This window comes from Chrysoperla carnea, chromosome 5 (assembly GCF_905475395.1).
Source record: "Chrysoperla carnea chromosome 5, inChrCarn1.1, whole genome shotgun sequence".
Lineage (NCBI taxonomy): Eukaryota > Metazoa > Arthropoda > Insecta > Neuroptera > Chrysopidae > Chrysoperla > Chrysoperla carnea.
This window is the reverse complement of record NC_058341.1, coordinates 9,063,278-9,074,647: the sequence shown is the minus strand read 5'-3', so window position 1 is coordinate 9,074,647 and position 11,370 is coordinate 9,063,278. Positions and strand designations below refer to the sequence as shown.

Sequence of the window (11,370 nt, the reverse complement as noted above, 5' to 3'; positions counted from 1 at the left end):
TTACTTAGCTATCGAATTTCATTTGATTTTATTATTTGTGGTAGTAAAATAGGTATGAAATATACCGTATATCCATAAAGCTGACACGGCTATATTCAGCTGTATATACGCCGTTTGAGCCGTTCTTTTTTTGTGGTTCGATTAACGAATTTGACTTGAAAGATAAGTTGTTGAAAATACCGAAAGCAGATACCTGTGGAGCAGTGTGATTTAAAGAAAAATATTACAAGGCGTAAGTTTCTTTACAATGAGATTAGGGCTGCGTTTTTAGTTATAAGTTATATATATTTTCAATTTTGAGCAACTATAAATTTTTCTCGGTTTTTTCGATTTTTTCTAAGGGGTAAAATTACAAAAAATCGAAAAAATTTGTATGTCTCGTATCTCGATAAAAATCAGTTTATAAGGTAATTTTGACCCAAAAATTCCAAAAATCGTACTCATTTAACGATTGGGCGAGCAGTTTTCGATTTAACGCCAAAAATGGATCTTAGATATCGATTTTCTCAAAAACTATTCAACCAATCGTTAAATGAGTACGATTTTTGCATTTTTTGGGTCAAAATTACCTTAAAAACTGATTTTTATCGAATTCCGAAACTATAAATTTTTCTCGATTTTTTCGATTTTTTCTAAGGGGTACCCCTTCAAAAAATTGCAAAAAATCGAAAAAAATTGTATGTCTCGTATTTCGATAAAAATCAGTTTATAAGGTAATTTTGACCCAAAAATTCCAAAAATCGTACTCATTTAACGATTAGGCGAGCAGTTTTCGATTTAACACCAAAAATCAGTCTGATATATCAATTTTCTCAGAAACTATTCAACCAATCGTTAAATGAGTACGATTTTTGCATTTTTTGGGTCAAAATTACCTTATAAACTGAATTTTATCGAATTCCGAAACTATACATTTTTTTCGGTTTTTTCGATTTTTTCTAAGGGGTACCCCTTCAAAAAATTGCAAAAAATCGAAAAAAATTGTATGTCTCGTATTTCGATAAAAATCAGTTTATAAGGTAATTTTGACCCAAAAATTCCAAAAATCGTACTCATTTAACGATTAGGCGAGCAGTTTTCGATTTAACACCAAAAATCAGTCTGATATATCAATTTTCTCAGAAACTATTCAACCAATCGTTAAATGAGTACGATTTTTGCATTTTTTGGGTCAAAATTACCTTATAAACTGAATTTTATCGAATTCCGAAACTATACATTTTTTTCGGTTTTTTCGATTTTTTCTAAGGGGTACCCCTTCAAAAAATTGCAAAAAATCAAAAAAAATTGTATGTCTCGTATTTCGATAAAAATCAGTTTGTAAGGTAAATTTGACCCAAAAAATTCAAAAATCGTACTTATTTAACGATTGGGAGAGCAGTTTTCGATTTAACGCCAAAAATCGATCTGAGATATCGATTTTCTCAGAAACTATTCGATTAATCGTTAAATGAGTACGATTTTTGAATTTATTGGGTCAAAATTACCTTATAAACTGAATTTTATCGAATTCCGAAACTATAAAATTTTCTCGGTTTTTTCGATTTTTTCTAAGGGGTTCTCATTCTTTGTTAACTTATTGGACCTATCACAAACTTTTTTATTTATTGGCAAAGCCATCGGTTTTTTCTCTCCATGATAATGAACCCGTACAAATAGTAAAAATATAGTAAAAAAATTAAAAACACATCATAGGATATTTAATTTCAGGTATTATTTGTGGACATTGTGAACTGTTATACTTTTATAGCGCGTTTCTGTGTTCATAACAATGGTCGAACATAAACCATTGTTAAATGATAATTCGAAAAAATTATCATTATTTTATGCCACACTATGTATTATCGATGTGTTTGGTGTTTATCCAATAATTACGCTACCTGGTGCGGTTATTAAGTGTGGTAAGTTCAACTGTTTTTCTGCATAGAAGGGAAAAATACTGCCCGCAAAAATTTATACTTCTATATCAGTAACGTTTGATTTAATTTTCTTGATGTTACGGTGTTTTGGGTAAGGGAAGGTGATCTAAAATGATCCCCCTAAGAAAAAATGTAATTTATAGCCAAACTATTCGACATATATACAACGTCGAAATATTTTCGAGTTCTTTATTCAAATGTAAATGTTAGTTACAATATTGGTATGTAAATTTCTTTAGATCTGTTCAACAACCCATCAACACATTCAAGACCCGTTACATGATGGGGAATCATTTTATCTATTATAATTTTACACACAAAATAGGGATCATTTTAGCCTATATAAAGGGGATCATTTTACCCATAACGACATATTTGAATTTCATCATAAAAACTGACCTTAAAATTTATATTATACGCCTATGAAAATGTGTTATAATATTATTCAAAGTCTTGCCATAAATCATAAACAGTAAAATTAATATTTTGCTACGAAACACAAATTAGCTTATAAATCACCATAAGTCTTTGTTGAACGATTAATTAGATCGCGTGGAAACCATCTATCGATAAATATACTAGAAGGCTCTAATGGTTTACTTAAAACTACGAGGGATCATTCTAGACCACTTTCCCCTACATACAAGATACAAGAGCATGAAAACATAACCACTCCTTGAAATTAGGATAAAAATATAAAAATCATTTATTCTGATACCCACCCGGTCCTTACGAGTTTAAAAATTGCCCCAGAAGGACGTTATTTAATTATTTGAAATTTTTTCTTTGAAGGATGGCTTGGTATTCCACTTGTTTATGGTATGTTAGGTTTTCAAGTGTATACAGCAAGTTTATTAGGTAAAGCATGGTTAATTGCTGAAACAATTGCACCCGATCAAATGGAACAACGTAATCGATATCCATATGCGGCATTAGCATCCATTACATTAGGCAAACCATGGGAACGTGTTATTGCTAATTTATTAGATTTTACTGTATTTGCTGCTGGTATACCAAATATTATAATTGGTATGTAAGTAATTTCTAAAACTTATTTAAAAGTTTGGACCTTTTAAATCGATAAATGGGAAAATTTAACTAAAAGGCAGAAAACATTTTTAATCAATGGGTGACAACCCTTCGGACGTAGACGCCTTGAATTTGACATTGGTCTTCAAGAAGATCCAAAATTTCTACCAGATTTTCTTCACTTATCGATTAAACACCCCACACAAAGTGGCTTACAAAGATTGTTCACTATGTTTTGAATAAAAGTGAAATATTTTTTTTAACCACTTTGTAGATAAATTTGTTTAAAATTAAATAAAAAGTATAAAGTTTTGTATATTTTTTTCTATATCAAGCCGCACAAAATTTAGAAGAATTAGGCGATAAAACTTCTACTTTTAATGTGTCATATTGCTATTGGATTTTATTATTGGGTGCAATACAAACTCCAATCATGTGGCTGGGAAGCCCGAAAGATCTTCGGTAAGTATTTTTTATCATTGTCATTACAGTAAGTATACGGTAAACCGTTTGAGAGTTTGTTAATTCTATTAGAAAGTTTTTTTTTGATATCTCAAGTTTGTCAATTTTTGAAAAAACCTCGGAAAAAAAGTTTTACCGATTATTTTGAATTCGTTTCCAGATTAGTATCAGCAATATCAGTTGCAATGGTTATATGCTCATCAATATTCATCAATTTATGCATTGTATATGATGAAAATGATCCGAAAATCGATTTTACCAGACCAAGTTCATTTCGTTTCGATGATAATGTTTTAATTTGGCATAATTTATTAATTACATATGGAATCATTGCATTCCAATTTGATGTACATCCGTTATTGTTAACGATACAAGTGGATATGGAAAAGAAATCAAAAATTATTAATGCTATTATTTATGCATTTTTATGTAAGTATCATTTTTGGCCTTTTTAGGATTAGTCTACCAAAATTCTTAAACAATCTTAGTATATTTGGCGTGTTTTGCGAATTGAGCACTACTTTAGTTCCGGTATCAATTATGTGCTTAATTTCGAAACCAGGACTCCACTTTCTTGAAATCTATTATAGCTTGGTTAATTTTGATCACAAAATTGAAAAGTATGACCCAAATTTAGTAAGATTACATACTTGATTTATCAAAATTGGATAAAATTTGAATGTTATAGAGCAAAATTAATTTTTTTGGATTCTGATGACGTCATTAAGTAAAAAAATTATTTTTTTTGATATCACTGGCAAATATGATCCGATCTTAATGGAATTTTTTTTGAAACCCACTAATTTTGGGTCATTCTTTTCAGCTGCGATGTCTGTTTTTCGCTAGCTATCATTTATATGCTTAATTCCGAGACCAGGACTGCACATTATTGAAACCAATTAGAGCTAGGTTAATTTTGATCACAAATTTGAAAAGTATGACTCAAATTTAGTAGGATAACATACTTGGTTTATCAAAATTGGATAAAATTTGGATGTGATAGAGCAAAATTAAATTTTTTGGATTTTGATGACGTCATAAAGTAAAAAAATTCTATTTTTTGGATAACACGGACAAATGTGATCCGATCTTATTAGAATTTTTTTTGAAACCCACTAATTTTGTCATTCTTTTCAGCTGTCATGTCAGTTTTTGCTAGGTATCTCTTATGTGCTTAATTCCGGGACCAGGACTCCATATTCTTGAAACCTATAATACTTGCCACCGGCGCTAGGTACCCTAGTTACGGCCCTGGAGTCCAGTATGTATAAAGATAAGCTGAAACGCACGTACAAACCCTAAAGCAGTGTATAAATTAGTCAAACTGCCTTTTTAATTTAACTATTTTCTATTTTACAGTTAGTACACTTTTATTTTCGATAACAGCGATATTAGCATATTGGCATTATGGAACAAGGATTAATTATAACATTTTACAAACTTTACCATCGAATATCTGGTTATATTTGGTAATAATTTTGGTTACAATGCAATTATGTTTTACATCAGTCATTTATAATACAGCTTTGTTTCAAGATATTGAGGATTATTATCAAATACCCCGAGGTAAGATCAAGCTAGAAATTTTATCTTTTATTCATTGGCATATTAGAAAATCACTACATAGTATAAAATAAAGTCGCTTTTTCTGTCCCTATGTCCCTATGTCCCTATGTACGCTTAAATCTTTGAAACTACGCAACGGATTTTGATGCGGTTTTTTTTAATAGATAGAGTGATTCAAGAGGAAGGTTTTTATGTATAATTCATCCATATTATAGTAGAGTAAGGGGTTGAAATAGGGGTTGAAAGGGATATGCTTCAAAAACTAAAAAAGTTGTGCATCGATTAAGCTAAAATATTGACACGATATACAACCAGCTTCAAAGATCTATTGTTTTTATCTACTTTTAACCTTCGGAGGGTAGAAAGGTGTAGCGAGAAAGTGGGAAGGAATTATCGAATATTTACAAATATACCTAAGTGGGGTATCAAATAAAAGAGCATGACGTGTACATTACAAAACTGTTATCCCACGCAAGGAAATGTGGAGGGAGGGGTGCAAGTGGGGATGTTGCCCAGCAAAGCGGGTAGTTCACAGCTAGTTATGCATAAAATAGAAATTCTTAGGATGGTTTATCGAATATATTTTTCAGAATTTACCTACAAACGTTGCATTGTTCGTACAGCATTAATGATCATATCCTTAATATTAGCTGAATCTGTACCACGTTTTGATATTGTTATGGGTCTAATTGGTGGTACATTTACCGGACCATTAATGTTTATTTTACCAGCATTAATTTACATACGTTTACGTTTAATTCAACAACAATACAATAACTTAAATGCATCAACAATTATTGGACATAATAAAACTAATTATTATGATACAATTGAAATATTAAATTATGATTATAAAAAGAATGATCTTACAACAATTGATAATAATGATGTTGATAATAATGTTATAGTACAACAATCGAATTCAACAATTGATATGAATAATAAATGTAATTATTGTGTTGAGTATTTATTACCACGTTTTGTAATTGTATTTGGTGTTATTTTAACTGTAACAACAACGATTAACACGATTGATAAGATTTATAGATATGTTAATTATCAACCACCGTGTATTGTAAATTTATTTTAATTAAAGATATTTTAAGCACAAAATTAATTTTAAATTATTTATGAATGAAATTCCCTAAAATTCCCGTTTTCTTTTTCAAATGAAATTGCCCACAAAATTTAGCCCAAGTCTGTCGACAAGTCTGTCCAAAAATAACGTAAAAACGTCAAGAACCAAAGTTAAGCCCGGTAAGGTAACGTTTTTTTTTTTTTTTGCATAGTCAGAATCTGGGATAAATTTTCTTTATGATGAAAACAGCCGGATTACCTTAAGTCTACGTTGAAGAAAATCACGTGATTACCTGTAGATTAGTTTAATTATTATGTTCTTATTCAACAAAATTTCCGAGTATTTATTCTGGATTATTCTGGAATTGACTTCTTCTTTAATTATGAAATTTAGAAACTATTATCTAATGTTTAAAGTATAACAATTTCTTTTTTCATAAAAATTGTTAATACTTTAAAATATCCAAGGATATATAAGTTATAATCTCAAGTTTTAAATCACATTAATCATTCAAATATTAAGTATTTTTTAATTCAAAAGTAAATATTATTCTTAAAATCACCAAAATTTACCACGCACCTTTTTTTTTTAAAAATATCTCAATATATAATCTTATAAATGCGAAAGTGAGTCTGTATATCTTTTACGCTTTCACACAAAAACTACCGAATTGATTTGAATGAAACTTAACAATAATATAGCTCATACATGATAATAAAACATAGAATTTATAAAGATACCGAGACTGAGTTTCCCACTCGCTTCATCGAAAAATTTCTGGTTTATTTTGGATTTATAATAAAAAGTATTTCGAGTGTTATGGAAGGAGGCTAAGTGATAGAAAGGGAGGTGAAGGTCATAGCGCGGGTTTTGTGGCCCAGCGAAGTGGGCGAGTAACATGCTAGTATACTAATAAATTAAAGCAAATATTAACAAACAAAAAAACGAAATACGACACACAATTTTTATTAACAATTCCTATAAAAATGCCCTTGATTTACCCTAAATAAGAAACAAGGAACAAATGACTAAATAAATTTTATTGTTTTTTTATTAATTTTGATTGACTTGACTTCATCATTGAAAATATGTAAATTAAATATCGGTTTAATTCGAATTGTATTTAAAAACTATCTATTGATCACGGGCATTTTTTAAGATTAGGAGTAGTTTCAGTGATGTTTTTCAGTTTAATCATACCTGGGACATCTGGAATCTTCGTATCCACAAAAGATTTTCACTTGATTGTAATAGATAATGACTTCTGATCAAACTTTCTGATTACTAAAAAGAGTTAGTTAGTTTCAAACTATGGTTTCAAAGCGTGGTGCTTGATGAGTAGATCTAAAGTCGACATACTTACTAAAAAAAACTAACGACAAAGTCCATAAAGTTCGGGATTCAATGGAAATATTATAGACTTATTCCTTGCGCCCTATTTGGTCGTTCTTTTTTGAGCAGATAATTGCAGTTTTACCTAGCATTTATAAGGAGATGTAGATTTTTGAAAAATCAAAATCTCAAATACTAATTTATTTTATATTGATGGAGAGATTAAATTGTGCAACGGTTATCATGAGACGCCGCATCGATTGTTCCTTTGTTTAAGTTCTATATTTATTGTTAAAATTGAATAAATTTGACAGACAATCAGATATCTGCAAAGCTTAATGACAATAAATAAGATATGCAATTTTAAAATTGCAATGAATTTTTAAGAGTTTTCTAGCAGAAACTCGTTGAAAAATAAATATCATTCTCTTGCCGTAACTATTGCTAATGTTACTAATCCTTTAATGTTCAAATCAGTATGGCATTCACACCGATACTGACATATCAATATCCACAAGAAATTTCGTACCTTGTAATTTTCTTTGAGTCCCCTTGGAAATATTACCTTTAGCCTACACAAGAGTGCAGTATCGCCCAATTTGAGAATTGAGATTATGCAATACTTAACATACTATTACAAGTGTTAATATCTAATTTTTTCCAGTTTTTACAATATTTGTGATGATACAATTGGCATAGGTCATCGAATATTCAAGAAAATTGTATTAATTTCGAGAAAAGCAAAAATTTATTAATTCTTATTGACCGATAAGCTCATTGTAGAAATAAATATAAAAGTATCGATCAAATTTGTAGCCAAATTATAATCTTATTTTATTTACAAATAAAGACAAAATGTTAATTCTAGCACTAGTGATTTTAACAATTATTGTGGCTTGTTATTGGTATTTAATGGCACCGTTAAATCATTGGAAAAAACGTGGTATACCTTATGTAAAAGGGTATCCAATTGTGGGTAACTTCTTTTGGCATGCAATTAAGAAAACATCGATTGGTGAAGATTTTATTCAAGTTTATAATGCATACCCAGAGAAAAAGTAAGTTACAAAAATTTAAACAAAAAACTTTGAATCAATTTTAATTTATCTTATTTTTGTATATAGATTTTATGGAATATTCCTGTTCAGTGCTCCAACAATATTAATCCGTGATTTACAAATGATTAAGGATATTTTAATAAAAGATTTTGAAAATTTTGGTGATCATTCCAATTCAATATTCTTAGAGGGCATTAGTCCGATTATAGACCGAAATCTATTCTCTTTAAAAGGTAAAATATGTTTTTACTAAAAAATACTATGGGTCCTTGTCTTGTAATTGAATCTCTGTGAAAGTCCTGCTTCGATTTGATTCTAATGGCATATAATCGTATTCCAAAAGGGTATATTTTGAGAACATTGCATTTATTAGCGAAATGCTTGCGATTTATGTGTTTTTTGGGTCAAGACAACCTTGTATACTTGGGTTTATCAAAATCAGAAGCAAAATTCAGTCAAAATTACCATATATAGACCAAATTTCGTTGAAATCAGAAAGGTAATTTTTTTTCTCGATTAAAAAATTATTTATAGGTAGTAAATGGCGAGATATGAGAGCAACTTTAAGTCCTGCATTTACGGGCAGCAAAATGCGAATAATTTTTCAATTAATAACCGAATGTTGTGAACAATTTATTAATCATTTTATGAACGAAATTAAAATTAACAATGATGGACAACCATTAAAGGTAGAATTAAAAGAAATTTTTACACGACTTACAAATGATATAATTGCATCGACAGCATTCGGTATTAAAATTGATTCTTTAAGCGATCGTAATAATGATTTTTATCGAATGGGAATAAAATTAGGAAATTTTGCAACATGGCGAATGTTGTTAAATACATTCCTGCCTCAAGTGGCCAGAGTAAGTATATTTAAAAACAGTTTTCCTCGGGAAAACATGGTGATTTTTTTTTAATTTTTACAGTTTTTTAAAATTGGTATGCTTCCTAGCGAGCCGTTGCAATTTTTAAGAAATATAATCATTGAAAATATTCGAATTCGAGAACGTGAGAATATTTATCGACCCGATATGGTTCAATTATTGATTGAAGCTAAAAATGGTTCATTAAAACAAGATGATCCAAAAGATGAGATAAATAAAGGATTTGCCGTAGTGGAAGAGGCAAAATTAATGCAAACAAATAAAAAAATTAGTAAGATTTTTTGCGGCAGTTGATATAGTTCGAAGTACCGAGAGAAACTTTTTGTAACGTATTTATAGGACCCCAAAGAACATTCAGACAACTTAACCTATTCAAATGGAGACAGAGGGTCCCGGTGCGGGGCATATGTTGACCAAAATACAAAGACAAAAAGAATATATCAACGGGTACCTCGAACTATACCCTCAGCTGGAATCAATTCTCAGAATGAAGCATTTAAAATTACCCAAATTACATTTTATATTAACAGTTTTAGATGACGATGATATGGCTGCCCATGCATTTGGATTTTTCCTAGCTGGATTCGAAAATATGTCCATAGGAATGAGCTTTGCTGTGTATGAACTAGCCATAAATCCTGACATACAAGAACATCTTTTCTTAGAAAATGAAAAAATTCTAAATGAAAATCAAGGAAAACTTAGTTACAATGTTTTAAATGAAATGAAATATTTAGATATGGTCATGTCAGAAACCTTACGAAAATGGTCTGTTGCTTCGTTTTTAGATCGTACATGTATTAAACCGTATACGGTTCAAATGGACGATGGTAAAGAAATTACTTTTGAGAAAGGAACAGTTTTAACTTTCCCTGTATGGGGTTTACACTATGATCCAAAATACTTTCCTAATCCGGAAAAATTTGATCCAGAACGTTTTAGTGATGAGAATAAAAATAAAATTCATCCACTTTCGTATTTACCTTTTGGGGGTGGTCCAAGAGGTTGTATTGGTAAGTATTTATACAATTTTATCCACCTCTGTTTCTGGAAAAAATAAAATTGCCTTAAATCTGCAATCAAAGCCCACTAAAATTAAAAATGGCATGAAATAGATTTAAAAATTATTTTAGGATCAAGATTTGCAGTTATGGAATTAAAAATGGCTGTATTTTATATGGTAAAATATTTTGAAATTGTTCTTAACGAAAAATCAATGATTCCACCAAGACCTTCAACAAAACGCTTGAATGTAACATTAGAAAATGGATTTCATGTAACATTAAAAATTAGAAAACAATTGTGATATTAGTTAGATCGAAAAATCGCTAAAATTCGAAAATGAAATTTGTACTTTTAGTACCAACAATATTAATTTAAGTTTTATTTTTAAATATTATTTTAGATTACAATATTTTATTAATTTATAATAATTAGTACTTTATGTAAAAATTTTTTTATTAAACTATATATTTATTTACTTTTTAAGATAAAAAGGTTTGCAATATTTACAATTTGCGTACTTTGCGAGTTTAAATTTTTTTAAATCATGTTGATGTAAATCACTTTCATTATTTATTATAGTCTAGGCGCCAAAAGATTCGAAGGAAGCTCCCTCAGTGGCGTAGCGAGGCAGGGCAAGGGGGGGTATCATGCCCCGGGCGCTACTCACAAAGGGCACCTGATTTCTGGAAAATATATTTTAAATTTAGTGCCAGTGTAATATAATAATAATAATAATGGGGTTTAACCTCCGTTTCTCTGACATATACGCCTACAACAGAGACCACCCACATCATTATTTTTTAATCTTTATTTATTTAATTACCAACATACTTACAATTACATTTTGATGTGGGTGGAATCGGTTACTTCGTTCTTATCCAAGCGACGACAATGTGATCAATTCTGCACTTCCATCAATTATAAATTGTTCACACTGCCGCTGCCTGGACTCGAACACGCAACCTAAGTCTAAATGGACAAACATTCAAAGCCAAACGCCTTAGACCGCTCGGCCATTTAGGCCAGTGTAA

At 29.9% G+C, this 11,370-nt stretch overlaps 2 protein-coding genes across 2 annotated transcripts; both read left to right on the top strand.

The window, feature by feature from the left end:
- The first annotated feature begins 1,771 nt into the window (after positions 1-1,771).
- Positions 1,772-6,066, top strand: LOC123300463 (amino acid transporter AVT1I-like). The gene is made up of 7 exons (XM_044883041.1): positions 1,772-1,901; positions 2,712-2,948; positions 3,284-3,410; positions 3,571-3,839; positions 4,770-4,976; positions 5,567-5,760; positions 5,836-6,066. The coding sequence occupies exons 1-7, from the start codon at positions 1,772-1,774 to the stop codon at positions 6,064-6,066; spliced, it is 1,395 nt and encodes a 464-aa protein (XP_044738976.1).
- A 2,175-nt stretch (positions 6,067-8,241) lies between these two features.
- Positions 8,242-10,640, top strand: LOC123300462 (cytochrome P450 9e2-like). Its single transcript, XM_044883040.1, has 6 exons — positions 8,242-8,444; positions 8,511-8,677; positions 8,979-9,313; positions 9,377-9,605; positions 9,865-10,347; positions 10,468-10,640. Exons 1-6 carry the CDS (start codon positions 8,242-8,244, stop codon positions 10,638-10,640), a joined length of 1,590 nt encoding a protein of 529 aa, XP_044738975.1.
- The last annotated feature ends 730 nt before the right edge of the window (positions 10,641-11,370 follow it).